The 16410-nt window shown below is 37.2% G+C and overlaps 1 protein-coding gene across 1 annotated transcript in view; it reads left to right on the forward strand.

Moving 5' to 3' along the window:
• SUCLG2 (succinate-CoA ligase GDP-forming subunit beta) overlaps positions 1 to 16410 on the forward strand; it is a gene marked incomplete at its 3' end in the record, with an annotated part of 306059 nt that overhangs the window by 66485 nt on the left and 223164 nt on the right. Inside the window, exon 2 of the mRNA XM_084248375.1 lies at positions 1532 to 1673. Coding sequence (XP_084104501.1) covers positions 1532 to 1673 — 142 coding nt within the window. The remainder of the gene's footprint in view (positions 1 to 1531; positions 1674 to 16410) is intronic.

Genomic DNA, 16410 nt, shown 5'->3' on the forward strand with positions numbered 1-16410 from the left:
ATTTATTTATTTATTTATTTATTTTTACCAGTGTGTGTAAGTTATGTGATACTTATTTCAGGTCAGAACTATTCTAATTTTAAAGGAAGGTCAGTTTCTAGAAATGGAGTTTATCTGTGTCAGGAAACTAAAGTACAAAAGGCAGGGTTTATTCATTTGTTCATCTTCTGGTATCTTCTGCGTATCTTCCATAATCCTATCATGGTCACGTTTTTCATAAAAATACGCAATGCTGAAGATACTCTGTGCCCTTGATTAGACCCATGTACCATTATAAGATTCTGGAGCTGCTTTGGAGGGCCCTTTGTCCTAAAGAGAGCCATGAGCCCAGAGAAAATGCCACTTGAAGGACATATTAGAGGGCCTGGAGGTAAATGGTTCCATGTGTAAAGCTGTGTGAGCCTCATAGTTGCTGGTTTATATGACACTGCCTTGGACATCCACCGAGGCCATTGACAGAAGGTGTCTCAGGTGATGTTCCCCTACCAGTCTTGTGATCCAGTTGTGTGACTGATTTTTTGGTGTGTATGTATGACAATGGTATCATCATCCTGCCTCCTGCAATTAGTGGTTTCTTTTTGTCATGACTCATGGATGGAAAAGATTTTAATTATATTCATTTTTTCCTTTTAAAAATGGGGCTTATGGATTTGATAGGGAACGCTGTTAATCTTATCAGATGTGATGAGAAGAATTTTTTGGTTGATATTATTTTGTCCTTTGATTAGTTTTTTGATTAGTTTTTGATATATTAAAAGTAATTTATAGAGCTTATTGGAAAGCCACTTCTATATGATACTTAAACAAGGTGATTTTTATATATTGCAGTTTGTGGGAACTGTTTTAATTAATGGTGATTCAGGTTACTACACTCAACTTTAGTGTGTAGAAGAGATAATCTTATTAAGTGTAGAATGATTGTATCTAGACTCCATTAATACTGAGGTAAACCTATTAGTCTTTTGCCTATTGACCTCAAAGTGATAAAAAAAAAAGTTTTCCTGAGATACCATATTGTGATTAACAGTGTGATTACAGATATTAGAATAATGCTATGCACTTTATTTGTGGGTGAGGAGGGGCACAGGGAAGGAATACACTATATAATGGAATCCTTAACATTTTTTTAAATGACTCCTCATTTTGAAATAGTTATAGACTCACAGGAACTACAAAAACAGTTCAACAGTTCCATGCATACTTCACCCATCTTCTCCTCATGTTTGATATCTTAAATTTAAATTTTAGAACAATATCAAAACTAGGAAATGATGACAGTACATTCCTGTTAACTGTAGACATTATTCAGTTCTTACATTTTAAAAGGTCTGCATCATTTGTGTGTGTGCACACGTTGTTCTCCTTAACATGTTTTGATTAGAGAAGCAATAAAATATAAAGAATTTATGTGATTTTGCTTTTCTAAGATCTGTGTTGCTGATTGCCAGTTGAGAGGCTCTATAAGACTGGTGGACTGTTATTTTTCTTGTTATTCAGAATTGTCCTTGCCTCTTTCTTCTAATTTCTCTAGGCACTTCACTTAACCCCCAGACGATGGCTGAACCTGCAGGAATATCAGAGCAAGAAACTGATGTCTGACAATGGAGTGAAAGTTCAAAGATTCTTTGTAGTAGACTCTGCAAATGAAGCTCTGGAGGCTGCTAAGAGACTAAGTAAGTTGATTCATAGCAGATGAAATGTGCTTGCCGCAATTAGTGAATTCACAGGTAGCAGTATCCCATTATACTTTAAATTTCTGTACTGTGGGTTATGATAACAGAAATAGATGCAGTGGAGAACTGTGAATTGCAAAGACAAAAAAAGCCCAACTAGGAAAAATTTAATCTTTTAGAGAAGATAGCAACATATGGGATGTTACTCCATAGGAATTTTTCTGAGTTTCTCAGTCACCCTTTCACCTAGCTCCTTTATCTATGTTCACTTTTGTTTTTAAGCCTCAAAGAACATGGGGAAAATTCTGAGTGACTAGAGGAGAGAAAGGGGAAGAACATACCTTTTGAAGGCACACTTAGTTCAGTATTTGGTTTCCATTTTCTAGCTTTGTGACTTTACATAAGTGCTTTCTTCTGTCTGTGACTCAGTTTTCTAACTAATAAAGCAAGAGTACAGCTTCCCCTTGAACAACACGAACATGAAGACTGCAGGTTTTTTTTATGTGGAATTTCTTCTATCTGTGGGTTCCATATTTGAGGATCTAGCCAGCTGTTCATGTTGGTTGGTTGAATCCATGGAAACACAAACAGTGGAGACGGAGTGCTGACTCTTATGGACTGTACCAGAGGTGCATACCTTTAATCCAGGTTGTTCAAGGGTCAAGTGTAATGTGTTTGTCTCCCAGTGCTGTTGTGTTTAAGGGAAATTGTACTTCGCATCATTGTAGACAATCTAACCCATTTCCCTAGTTATAGATTGAGAAATTAGGAGTCAGATCCTGCTGTTTGTCTTTTGGTGAACATTCCTTCCAGTGGCATGAAGTCTCTGTAAGTCTCTTATTGTCTTTCTGGATTAGCACTGTCCAATATGATAGAAGCATAGAAATTTATGTATGCTACATAAATACTTTAATTACCTTAAAAGTAAAATGAAATTGTTGGGATTAATTTTAATATATTTTGTTTGGCCCCCAAATTACAAAATATTATTTCAGTATGTAATTAATGGAAAACCTTTATCCATGGGCTATTTCATATTCTTTTTTTTTTTTGTCCTCATCTTTACAAATATGGTTTGTATTTTATACCCCTAGCACATCTCCTTTCACACTGGCTACATTCCATGTGCTCCAAGGACACATGCAGTGAGTAGCTACTGTATTATAATAGTACAGATGTGGACACTTGAGGAATTTGTTGTGCATTCTTTGGCTACAATCTTGGAGTGTGGCTGTTTCCTGATAAAAATAAAGAAGAGAGTACGTGCTAGATAAGAAAGCCCTCTTTCTTCTTAGAACTTATGCGCTAGAAAGAAACTAATTTGTAATTTTCAGATGCTAAAGGTAGAAATTGAGAGCAACTTACAGTTTAAGAAATGAAAATTGGTTTCATTTTCAAAAACTTATCAAAATCAGTGATTGTGGTGGAAAAAAAATCTCAGTAAATAGATCTAAAGCTGGATGAGAGTCCCTCAGTGAGCTGTGGTAATAGACTCAGTAAAGGTTAGTATTCCCACCTTTTTGCATGAAAGGATCATTTTTGTTTTATACTCCTGTGGTTTGGGGATTGGTAATGAGAGCATAGAAATGTTAAGTTAAAGTTGGTCTTTGGTGTTCATTTTCTCCATTATTTTCCTAAATGTGCTGACATACCAGGATTCCAGGCTTAAGGATCATTCTTTAGGGAATTCTGGAAGCCAGCTGATGATTACACCACCAGCACCTCTCGTTATCATAGCACAGCTGAGAGAATTTATCTTTCAAATTATCATGAAGATTTGGACTTACTGATCTAATTGACTTCTTCATCATGGATTTGTTTTATAAGCATGTATTTAGCCACAGCTTTGTGGTCAGGGATTGCATACTGTATGTAAGATAGAATTTTTGCTCTGGAGAAATTAGCAAGGTGGTGTTTATAATGCTAGCACCAGGTGTTTATAATGCTGGCGAATAGAGAGGGAGAGACGTGCAATAAAATTCATTTCAATATCAGATAGTTTCACTTATAGCAGGAATATAGGGGAACCAAATAAGACATCAGTGTGAAAAAATAATAACAGTACAAAACACAACAAAGCAAAAACAGACAATTATAAATCAGAGACATCCTGCAGGGGAGGAGGAGGGATCGGGATCAGAGGGAGGGAGGGAGGAGCACAGGGTACAGAGGTGATGGTTCATGGGTGCATTGGGGAAGGAAACTCTATGGGGACTACACCTGAGGGGGTGGGGGGAAGCAAATACTGTTTAAAAATGAACAATGAATGGGGGGATTGCAATTGTAAAAAAAAAAAAAAAAAAAGAAAGATGGTATGAAAAAAAAAATAAAATTATGTTTGCATCAAGAAAAAAAAATTAATTCAAATTCAATAAAAATGAACAATGATGTAAAAAATAAAATTAAAAATTAAAAAAGATTCATTTAAGTAAAAGCATGCTAAAATTTTAAAGTGAAAATAAACTTTAAAAAATGCTATTTTTGCTTCTGTGGAGTAGTTTTAAGGAAACCAAACTGGATAAAGCTATTGAGAATCAGGTGGCTGTGTGGGACTTAACTGTGATGATCCTCTAGGAGGTGTGGCATGGGGAGGGCCTTTCTGATCCTGCTTAGAACTAATGGAAATTTTGAGAGCCTCATTTAATGAATGAATGAGCTATCCTTTTCTTACTCAGTGAGTCGTTTCTGTAGCAGGTATTCCTCTGATTCCTGTGTTGATCAGAGGGGAAATTCACAACATTGGAAGGGTGTAGGGTAAGATAAAAAGTATCAGGCTTTTCTGCCCTCCCGCCATTAGGATGGATGACGGAACCCTGTGGTCCCGAATGCATGCCTGATGGCGGGCACCTGGAATAGGGTGTGGAAATATGTAGATGGGATTCACCTGGGCTAAGACTGGGCTTTTAAGGCCAGCGTCACGGGGATGCCAGCAGAAGTAGGAAAGCAGAGAAGCCAAGAGAGAATGAACGAGAATCATGAGAACCACGAAAAGGCCACGAGAGAACGCCGGAGAGCCCAGATAGAGTGAAGATTTGCTGGGAGCCAGGAGGCCAGCACCCCTACCTGCCATGTACCTGGTAAATCCCAATAAAGCCTGCAAAAGCCACTGAGGACTCCAAGGACTCTCTCCTCCTTTACCCAGTCTGCTGGATTAGAAAACCTGCACTGTGTCAATCCTGCCATTACACCATGGTACCAAGTCTAGTTGGTTAAAAATCAAGCGAGTTGATAGTTAATATGGAAGAAATAATGCACGCCACTGAAATTACCCAGGGAGAGCAAAGCAAGAACAATGTGGCAAAACTTCAATACTTACATTCTTTTCACTATAAGATTGACACAATGGGAATTTTACCAATGGGAATTTTAGCAAGTAAATTTGGTAAATGGGAATTTTACCAAGTAAATGGGAATTTTACCAAGTAAATTTGAGCTAAAAGCTAAAGCTTGACCATAAATATATCTTCTGATGGTCCTGAAGAGAGAACCTTTACCTTATTTATTTTTTTTGGTGAAAAATTATAAAGAAGGATAATATGACTCTCATTTTAAGGGGTTCATTGATGTGACTGTTCAAATTTACAGTCAAACCAGAGATATGGTATTGGTATCTTCAAGATGTGTTAGGAAAGTTCTTATTTGAATTTGAAAAGTTTGTTAATGGTTAAAGTGTATTTGCTTCCCTTTCTACTTTATTCATATTTGGCTGTGTTTTCAAATAAAGCATTTAAACTATTTTGAAAATTTATGTTGATATTAGTCATGTCTTTGATTTCCAGAAATCTGTGTGTGGCTCACCTCACAAATCTCTCTGTGTCTGAACCCACATTCCTGCTTGGCCATCCATTTTTGGTGTCTCTGTCTCTCTGGACCCAAATGTCACTTGTTATCCCTTTGTTGCTCCAAACCCTCTCTTCATGTTTCTCCCTGCTTGCCTAGCTGAGAATACCCCAGATCATCATTAATATTTTCTCTGTCATATTCAATCAGTTGCCAAGTCCTGCCATTTTTAGAGCCTTATTGTTATTTTGTAAAGCAAGGAAACAGGCGAGATGAGGTTAAAAACTTGGTAAGGTTGTATAGCTTATAACTGAGAAAGATGAAATCTGCTCCCCCCCTCACCAGCCAGATTAGATTTAATCTCCTCCCCAAGCACTTTTCCTCTTTGCTAACTTGATGATGATATTCTTGGGAGTTATTTATATGTGAGTCAGCATTTTTAAGCTGGAAAATGCATATTAAAAAAATTAGAAGATTGAATTAAAGCTAAATGTGGCAGGTTCCAAGGCGCAATTTATAGAAACTGTGTAATCTGCAGATATTTTCTTAATGATTCATTTTGTTATATCTCTTTGGGCAATAGAACATTTTGCCTTATAGTTCTAGAGAGCTTGTTAATTTGAACATTGGTTTAAAATGGGTAATGCAAACCTTTGTTTCTGAAATACAATTCATAATGATAAGATATTGAGAGGCTCATTTTCTTGCACAGGAAATGGATTTATGTCTGATTGAGAGAGTAAATTTAGTTTGCTGAATGAAGTTTTTAATATGTGGATAATATTCATTTCTGCAGCAGTTTGTATGAGTACCTTTTATAATTGAGCTTTAAGGAAGGAATTGTTTCCCTGGCCTATAATTTTGTCAAAGAGTTTTTATTAATTTTATACCTTTCTCTATTATGGATTAAATTCGTTGTGTCCAATGAATAGTTCAGAATACCTACTGTGTGCATAGCTAATCATTATGATTTCTTTAGTTCTCTGAGAGAAGAAGGAAAGAATGTGTCTGTTACATAACTTAAAATGCCTGTCCTCAAAGAGTACTTTTTTTTTTTTTAAAGATTGATTTATTTATGCATACAATAGCTGGGGTACAGGCCAGAAGTGGATGGGGTGAGAGGATTCACCAGAGACAGAGTGGGAACAGAACAAGCAGATTGACTGAAATACACTGCTGAGGGGAGCAGTGAGCAAGACAGGAGAGGTCTGCTGCACCATGTGAGTAACCTCTCCGGCTGGGGATCGAACTCGTGCTGCAGTGGCTGCGGATAGCTTCATGGGTTGTGTCTTAACCTCTTGCGCCACCAGGGAGGCCAGAAAGAGTACTTTTGCATATGAGCAGAGATGAAATTTATTTAGGACCCCTACCTTCTAATATTTGGAATCTCCACAATGTATTAATTATTCCATTCATGTTGATATGAGACATTCAAAATTTGATTAAGCAAGAAGAATGTATTTCACATATTCAGTTTTATTTTTGGCCAGGAAAGAAATTGAAATATGAAGAGAGAAATTAATCTTTTCTGAGCTAATGACATGTATCCTAAAATGGAGATAAGAAGCTCTTATTGAATTTAGTTAGCTTTGGATTGCTTTCAGCTACCATGTTTCCATTTGTCAATATGATAACTTACTCTTTTTGTTTTATATAATCTCATCCTAAAGCCTGGTGAATTACTTACACCATTAAGAAATTGTATTTTATGTATAAAGGAAACTGTTGCTCATTGACTATTGGTTGACATGTGCTATTAATCCTATAGGCAGTTAAATACATTGCAAACCTCCTTGATTTTTGTAGTTTTGTCATATCACATCATGTGGTTAGGAACTTACAAAAAGATGTTGTTTCTTTTGTGTTGAGATGATCGATATTATTGTCTTATAATGATAGATGAGGATAACATTGATTTCTGTGTAATGAATCTTCTTCTTAGCACCATATTTATCACCCATTATATTGTGTCAGGAGTTACGAATGTAAAGAAGCAAGAATAATGGCAAAAGTGGCCTGTCTGCTTTTTAGGAATGATGTGGTGCCTCTATGAGATGGTTCTTGTGGTAAGACTTGACTGCTCCGTGACTGCTGCTGGCCCCCCTTTTATGTTCTGAGCCTGATTCTCTGGCCTCTTTTCTGCAATGCATTTTCTGCTTAATTCAGTTAGACTCAATTTCTTCTGCTGCTGCTAAGAACCCTGACTCATCCAGACAGAAATAACTTATCACAGATCCTGTGACATAGTAAGTGCTCCTTCAATATCACTTTTACTCTAAAATTTTTCCCTTGCTCACATTCTTTTGCAAATACTCTTTAAAGGAGCTTCTGAATTGACATTCAGGATTTTTCCTAAATGAGTTTATGAGACCATCCCATTCATAAAGTGGTAGCCTTTTAATCATATTTCCTATTATATATTTTTCTGCAAAGAGATTCCCTTTTGTAAAATGTTCTTTTCTTCCTGAGTCTGCAAATATAAACAGATTTCTCTCTTGTCATCTCAGAATTTCTCTGTGCTGGAATATCTTTTGTAATTGTCATGCGGTATGCAGTGAATAGAAGCAGCAGGAGATCCAGAGAGGGAAGGGCCTGCAGACTGTGGGCACACAGTTTTTATGGAATTGCACCTATAGCCATCAGTTTCCTTCAAAATGAGTAGGAACGGCACTTTGAAAGTCAATGCCTCAACTTGAATTTTGAAGGAATAAATAATAAACCAAAAATTAATTCTCACATTTTAACTGGCAAAAATAATAGTAGTGGTATTTAACCTTTGACCTCTTGCCAGATACCTGGCATTGTGCTGAGCATTTTGCAAGTGTAATCTCATGTAATCTAACTTGAACTCAAAGGAAAGACTTTCCTTTAGGGACTGGTTCTGAATATCACCAGGTATCTGTGTGGCCTTGATTGTATCGCCACAGTAACTAACATACTTTCACTTTCTGTCTTTTCAGTGTGCCACTAGTGGAGTTATCTATTAGTTTTTTGTTTTTTTAAAAGATTTATTTATGCATACAAGATCTGGGGTACAGGACAGAGATGTGCGGGGTGAGAGGACTCACCAGAGACAGAACAGGTGGACTGACTGAAGTACACTGCTGAGGGGAGCAGTGGGCAAGACAGGAGAGGTCTGCTGTGCCATGTGGGTTTCTGTCTGGCTGGCCAGGGATTGAACTCGTGTTACAGAGTCTGTGGATTGCTTCATAGTATGGTGCTTAACCCTTTGTGCCACAAGTGAGTTACCTATTAGTTTTTTAAAGAGCTATTCCACTGAGAATGAACAAAGACCATCCTGTTCAACAAGTTGTAGCCTTGGGAAAATATTATGCATATAGTTTTTACCTCCAAAAATTTTAACATTTTAGTATAAAATACCACCCAAATATTAAATATATTTTCAAAAATGATTTTCATGATAATGCCTAGGTTGATATTATTTTCTGTTGTGACTTATTTAAATCATTTGTATGTTTTATGTTTTGTAGTGCTAGCTTTTATAATCCATAAACTGCTCAATTCTCAAAGAAGTTGGGTTAGTCTCATTTTCTAGGACTTTTCAGTGAATCATTATCCTGGGGTTCTTACTCCCGTGTATAGTTTGATATTTCTGAATGTCCCGAGGACAGCGTATGGTGTTGTAAATGTGCAGAATCTTATCCTTGGGGTAAGTGGGCATAGGAGCTAACATTGTTTTATCCATGTCTGGCTATATTGGCATGTTTAAAGGAATTTTAAACAAGGAAAATCTCTTTTGATTATCAAAGGAATGTGCTCATTCTTTTAATTTTAGAAAATACAGAAAATTACAAAGAAGTAAAAACCTCATCTAATCTCTTTTTCCAGAGGGAGCCTGCCTTAATGTTTACATATTTTCCTTACATATTTATTCAGTCAGCAACATCAATTTCTGTCTATGTATTTGCATAAATATAATTGAAAGAGAATATTTACAAATTTTGGGGAAAATATTATGCACATAGTTTTTATCTCTTCAGAAATTTTACCTTTGTAGCATAAGCACCATCTGAATATTAAACATATTTTCAAAAATGGTTTTCATGATTTTATCGTAATCCCTAGATTAACATTATTTCCTATTGTGACTTATTTAAGTTGTTTGTTTGTTTGTTTCATATTTTGCAGTGCTAGCATTATCCATAAACTGCTCAATTCTCAGTAGCTTAATACCATAAAGAGATAGTTCTTAGTTACTTACAAGTCCAACAATGTATTCTTGGCTTGCCTCTAAGTGGTGCTCAAGGGCCCAGGCTCCTTCATCATTTCCCTCTGTCCTTTTCAACATGTAGGTCCCACAAAGATCTGGGAATTGTGTTCATTCCTGCTACTTAAGAAGAGAAAAGAGGGGCCTCACTGGTGGCCTCTGGGTTAAGTCTCAGTGCTGCCATCACTACAGCCTGAGTTCTCTGCCCAGCCAGGGAGCTGACCCACATGGCACAGCAGGCCTCTTCTGTCTCACCCACTGCTCCCCTTCGCAGTGTATTTCAGTAGATCTGCCTATTCTGCTCCCCACACTGTTTCTGGTGAATCCTTCTCACCCTTTGCACCTTTGGCCTACACTACAGTTCTATGCAAAAAAAAAAAAAAAAAAGGCAGAAAGAGCATGGAGGAATACTGCATGAGATCTTGTCTTGCATGAATCCTATCACTTTAGCTCACATTGTATTGGCTCAAATTCATCAGGTGACCAGAGTGAACTGCAGTGAAGACTGGGAAATACAGTGTCCATATATGCCTAGGAAGAAGAGGAAATTGGTTTGGATCATGCAGCAGTCTCTGGCATTTAGAATTTTGGAGAAATTTTTCTCTTCTTGGCTTGGAAAGAGTGTGGATGATCCAGACTATAATTCTCATTCCATTTCTTCTTTGATTAGTGTAAGTCACTATTTGAGTATAAGATTGGGGATACATACTTAAAGGAATGATTCAGATAAAAAAGACAAACATTATATATATGCCTTATTCAAATAAAGTACTTACTGATTTTTCTTCTTCTTCTCTCTCTCTCTTTCTTTTTTTTTTTTTTTTTTTTTGGTCTGAACTCAGCAATTGTTTCAACCCACCACTAAAGGAGTGTAATAACAGTGATTAAAAACATCATCATCAGATTAAAAAATACCAGTACCTTTGCAGCATCGCCTGAGTGTTGAACTATATTCAGTGTGTAACTTGCCAGATAATTTGATAATGAATATATTACTTGCATATTGCATATTACTTGGTTGATATTTTCTAGGGAGATGGCAGGATATAAAGTCAAAAGTTGCATAATTTTGAGAGAAAATGAAAATCATTCTTTACATTGCAACAGAGTAAATATTACCTAAGGAGTTATGCTTTTAAGATGCTGCTCTGTTCCCCAAGGTAGTTGTTATAGGAGTTGGCAATGTTTAACAGATGTTCATAAATAGTACTAAGGCTCCACTTGAATTTTCTAGGTTACCTACAAGAAACTCAGGAAATGAATTGAAAAAGTATAAAGAATATATTGCTTGATCTACCTTAGGATGAAAACCATATGAGTAAACAGGTTACCTTAAATTATGTATTTTTCCCCTTTCATTCAATATGGAACATGCTCAGGGATTTGTGAGTGTATTATTTCTCTCAAATTAAATGTGGCCAATTATTAGAATTTCTTTGTCTCCAGGCATTTATTTGTGTGAATATACCAGTCATTTCAGAATGAGGAAAAGGAAACAGATGGGATGTGGATAACAGGGGAAAAATAACAGTGCTAAAAGTATTTGATATGCAAATATCAAACTGTTCCCAAAGTTTTCAGGTGCTAGATGTAGCACTGAAAAACAACTTCATGTAAATATATATTTTCTGTATAAATAATCTACACATGAACATCATAAATATGAGAAAAATCTATTTCCCTTCATGACTTTCTTGTTCAGAATACCTTACTATTCTCCCATGGTTAGTGGATTCACTTTAAACTCACATATCCAGTTGCACAGTCCACAGTTATGCCCTGCCTTTCCCAGGCTGTTCCTATTTCATGCTTATTTGTTAATAATTTCATGTCAGTTTCCTGCCTGCCTTTATCCATGTTCTTTGCTTCCCAAATCACCCTGGAGTTGGCTTTAAATTCAGATCCAGCATCTACTACATACTGCGTATTTGACCATAGGCTAGTTACTTAACCGCTGAAATGCCCAGTTTCCTCATCTGTAAAATGGGTTTATTAAAAGACTTCCTTGATGTCCATGAGGGTGAAATGAGGTCATGTATGAGTACTGTGTGGCAGAGCTATATGACCTAATGTATCAATACAAGGTAGCTAGATCATTGTCTTTGTTACAGTCACCCATCTGTCTTGTCCAGTGGTGTCTTCTGGGAAGCTCTGGGGTGATGTTTAAGAAAGTAGGTTTTGGAGGGCATGGTCTTGGTTTCATGAATAGCTCTGCCCTCTTATTAGTGGTGTTTTTGCTTCTTTAGGGCTCAGTTTCCTCACATGTACAATACGGGGTGTTACCCAGAGTAATATCTCTGGATTTGGTGGGAGGAATAACATAGTTTTTAATACATAGGGAATTATGGACAGATGCTGTCATTATACACACCAGTGTCCTCAGTGGGTTCTTGGAAGCTACAACTTGAAGCCAAATGATGTATGACAAAACCAGTTTTATCATAGGCTAGTTGATATAAACAACAATTAAGTTCTGACAGTATGTTTCTGGTCACAAAAACATTGCCAGATTTCTAAATAAAGACCCTGACACTTTTAATATTAAACATTGAAATAAATGTGATGCATAATACATTTAAAAAAGAGTCATGAAGACAGGTAAGATAATTACCCAATTTTTTGTGACTCAGGGAGTGACAGTGGTGTTGGGAAGGGAGACTAGTCTTCATCATTGGTGATGGTAAAGGTGACTCTGAGCCTGATTGTGGTTGCTAAATGACTTGGTCACTATGATCATGGAAGGTGAGGGTGGGAATGTCACGAGAAGGTTCTGAAGGGCCCTGTGGAGGTGGAGTAGGGTGATGGCACTGCTGGTGCTGCCTCTCAACTTCTTGATTAGCAGGGGTCTGAAAAATGACAGGTCTGAGGTTTGTCGTCCTGCTTATCATTTCTCCTCTTTGTGTAATTATTGCAGCACTTACTCATTATTAGCCTTTTTGGTTCTGAACTTCTCTCATTGTGTGTCTTTTTTGGTATAAATGACCATAATTCTAACCAGCCTCCAGTGAATCTCCATTTGTTAAGGTTCATGGTGATTCTACATCTTCAGTGTCATTGTTTTCTTTTCATCACATATTGTTTCATCTCCATGAGAGCCTCATTAAACAATCCTTCACCATATGATTCAAGTCAAGTCACTCCTGTACAGCACCTTCATCTGTTTCATTAAATCCAGCCTGATGTTCACACCCAACAATCTCCTGATGAACTTTTTGAATAGCTGGATGCTATTACAAATACCTCTGTAAGCTTATAAAAGCTTACATCCCTGAAAGTTGACTTGACTGCAGTCAAGATAGATTTCATGCTAAACAAGATTCACTGTGGTTGTTTCCACTTTCTACTGTGCCTCCGCCAGTTTGTCACTAGCATTTAGGATACAGCAACTGGGCCAAACTCCCCTTATAGTAGGTTTAGATTCACCATGTAAGGACTTAATCATATATTTGAAGGTGTGTTGTAAGTAGTAGACTTTTAGTGTTGCTATGATCTATAGACTGACTCTAACTGGTTATATTGGAGGCAGAATTGACTTGGACATTATCTGTGAGATTTTCGAGGTCTGGTGGGTGACCTGAAACATTGTCCATAGGAGAATTTTATTTTCAGTTTCGTAGCCTGACAATATTTTTTGACAGCTGGGCAAAAACTTGAAGTAAACCATTCTTGGAACACTGACCTGGTATCCACCCCTTTTTATTTGGCCTCCCAATGACAGGATAAATAGATATAGAGTAACCTTTCATAGCTTGTAATATCTCAGATGAGCTTCACTCTCTTGAGACATTATCAAAAAGTAAGAGAGTCAAATGTTTAGCAAGCTTGAATCCTGGTGCTGCTTTTTCTTCTTTAGAAGCAGAAGTTGTTTAGACATTTGTTTCCAAATCAGGCCTGTCATCTCTTTATTAAGAATTTGCTGCATTGCATATCCTCCTGTATAGATATATAAATATTTTGTGGTAGCAGCTCCGACTTCTTTGTGAGCACTTGCAAACTCACCTATTATTTGTATGTTGTGCAGTTTTGAACATTTGTTAAAATGGTCAAACCAACTAAGAGTTATAGTGAAAGCTTCACTTGTAGCACGAGAATGCTCTTTTTTTCTTTAGACAGACAAGTTTAATTAAAGTTTTCATTTGTATGGTCATTAGTGAACACAAAGAATTATGCTGGTACTTGTCCTCCATCCAGATACTTGAAAGTATTTCCATGCTTTCCATTATGCTGTGTTTATTCCAAGTTAATTTTGTAGCAGGAAAGGGTGTTACACTTCGAACACTAGCTGTGAATTGTTCATACAGTTGTTGATGGTGGACTGGGAGCTCTTCCAGCTTGCACCCCTCTTGTTCATTGTCAAGCTTCTTAACACCTTCTAGTGTTCATCCTAGTGTCATACTTTTTTCTTTTGTGTGTAGCCGAAGTCATCAGGGGTGCCCTCTGCATTGTTAGTGCTCATTGCAACGTGGTTATTTCAAGGAATAAATATTTCCAAAGCAAAAATTAAAAGGAGCATCTCTTGCCACCATGATTTCAAAAACATGAACAAATTGGCTCACTTGCTAATGGCTTTTGTACCGCATCATTTAATGTCCTGTATTTGTATCATATACTTTATATATTTTATTTTAAAATCATTTTTCTTTATTCACTTACTCATTTTCTAACCTTTTATCAGAGTTATTTACTCATTCATCCATCAATGGACATTTAGGTAGTTTCCATAACTCAGCTCTTGTAAATGATGCTGCAATAAACAGGGGGGGTATTGTTTCCTTTTTGAGTTAATGTTTTTGTTTTTCTTGAACTTACTGCACCAGTGGTGGTTCTATTTTTAATTTTTTTGGCAGTCTCAATATTGTTTCCCATGCCAGTTTGTATCCCTACCAGCATTGCAGGTGTTGTCTGTTATATTGCAGAGATTTTTGCTATTATAGTAAGTGGTGTGCTCCACATCTCAGTGTGCACAGGGTTAGATCAAGGCTGTAATTTAACCTGGGGTGCCTGTGTTCCTGAAACAGAAGCACGTTCCTTACATGATAGCTGTGGGTTGTCTTCTCACACGATATTTTTCATATAAAAAATATGTATGTTCCCATAAACTGGAACAAAGGATTTCTTGATTCATTGGGCATTAAATGTTTTCCTAAATGTCTCTAAGCATAGATGACTATCCCTATTGGTTTGCCTGGCATAGCTTTATATACATCTATTATTTAAAAAGTGTTATTAATAGCAATCTCATTCACCCTCAAAACTGTCCATTTAAACAATAAAATATATGTGGCTCACCTTACTACAAGATTAATTACTGGGATGACTCCTATTTGCAACTGTCCTTAATATGAAGCTTACTCTGTCATATAGAATATAGTAACTTGGGCGCCTCCCCTGGTGGTGCAGCGGTTGAGCGCTGGGCTGCGAAGCTTCCTGCAGCCTCTGCAGCGCCGGTTTGATCTCTGGCTGCTGGGGAGGATCCCACATGGCATGACAGACCTCTCCCACCGTGCCTGCTGCTCCCCTCAGCAGTGTATTTCTTTGTTAGTCTGCCTGTTCTGTTCCCTGCTCTGGCTCTGGTGGATTCTCTCACCCTCCCGTGCTTCTGACAATACCCAGTGCTTGCATAAAATAAATAAATAAATAAATAAATAAATAAATAAATAAATAAATATATCTTTAAAAAAAAAGAATATAGTAACTTGGTATTACCTTATTGTTTTATGTACCTTTTAAATGAAGGATGAGCAAGTATACTGTTAGATATACTGTATATACAGTATACTGTTAGTATACTGTTGAAACTGTTAGAGATGACTGCTGGGGATGGGGCATAAAAACAGTTGGATAGGATGAGGCTCAATTCTCTGCTCCAAGGTGAACTTTTTATCCCATTCATGGTGTGTGCCTATACATAGTACGGGTTTCATAAGTAGTCACTGAATGGAAAAATTAATGGCAGAACGGACACCCCTGGAAACTACCATCTAGGTTAACAGTTGTCAAGCCAGACTTCTCTGATGTACACACCCAGTAGGTTTTCTCTAATGCTGTTGGGCCCTATTCTTACGATAGTTTAGGATGAATGCAAATCTAAGGAGAGAGCAGCAGCCTGTTCGCCGTGGTGGGAAGATGGAATATCATAAAGGAAGATAGCAACTTGGCAGCTTTGCCTGCTGCCAGCGATATGGTTGAAATTGGTTCAGGAATCTCCTCATGCCTTGGCCAGCATGTAGGCATGGTCAGGTGTCCGGAACTAGAGACAAATCAACTTAGAAATAGACTGAGTCACTTTCTACCAGCTTCTCTCTGAGCTGTAGCAGGTGGTGTTAAATGTAAGCCCCTGGTCTGTACTGGCTTTTTTCTGCTATTTCCATCACCAACTCTGCATTTAGTTATAGGGTCTTCGGATGTGTGCTCATTTCAATTTAAGGATTCCCCAGTTATGCTCACTTCAGTGCCATTTTTACCCATTTGTCCTCTCGCCTCAGGAAAAAAAAATCTACAGTATTAGACATTAGTTTTCCATCTTTGTCCAAGTGTTTGTTATGCTTTGATAAAATAAGAGGGGCCACAGTAAGGAAACCAAGGGAGGGTTCAGAAACACTTATGATTGAAGTAATCTTTTCTCTCTGTGATGTTAGCTCATAGTTACTGGAAGCCTGAAATGAATCAGGTGCTGAGATTGGTTGGATCCTTCCAAGATGTTCACTGCCTTGTAGAGAGAGTGACATA

Source organism: Talpa europaea (genome assembly GCF_964194135.1).
Source record: "Talpa europaea genome assembly, chromosome: 11".
In the NCBI taxonomy this organism is placed as follows: Eukaryota; Metazoa; Chordata; class Mammalia; order Eulipotyphla; family Talpidae; genus Talpa; species Talpa europaea.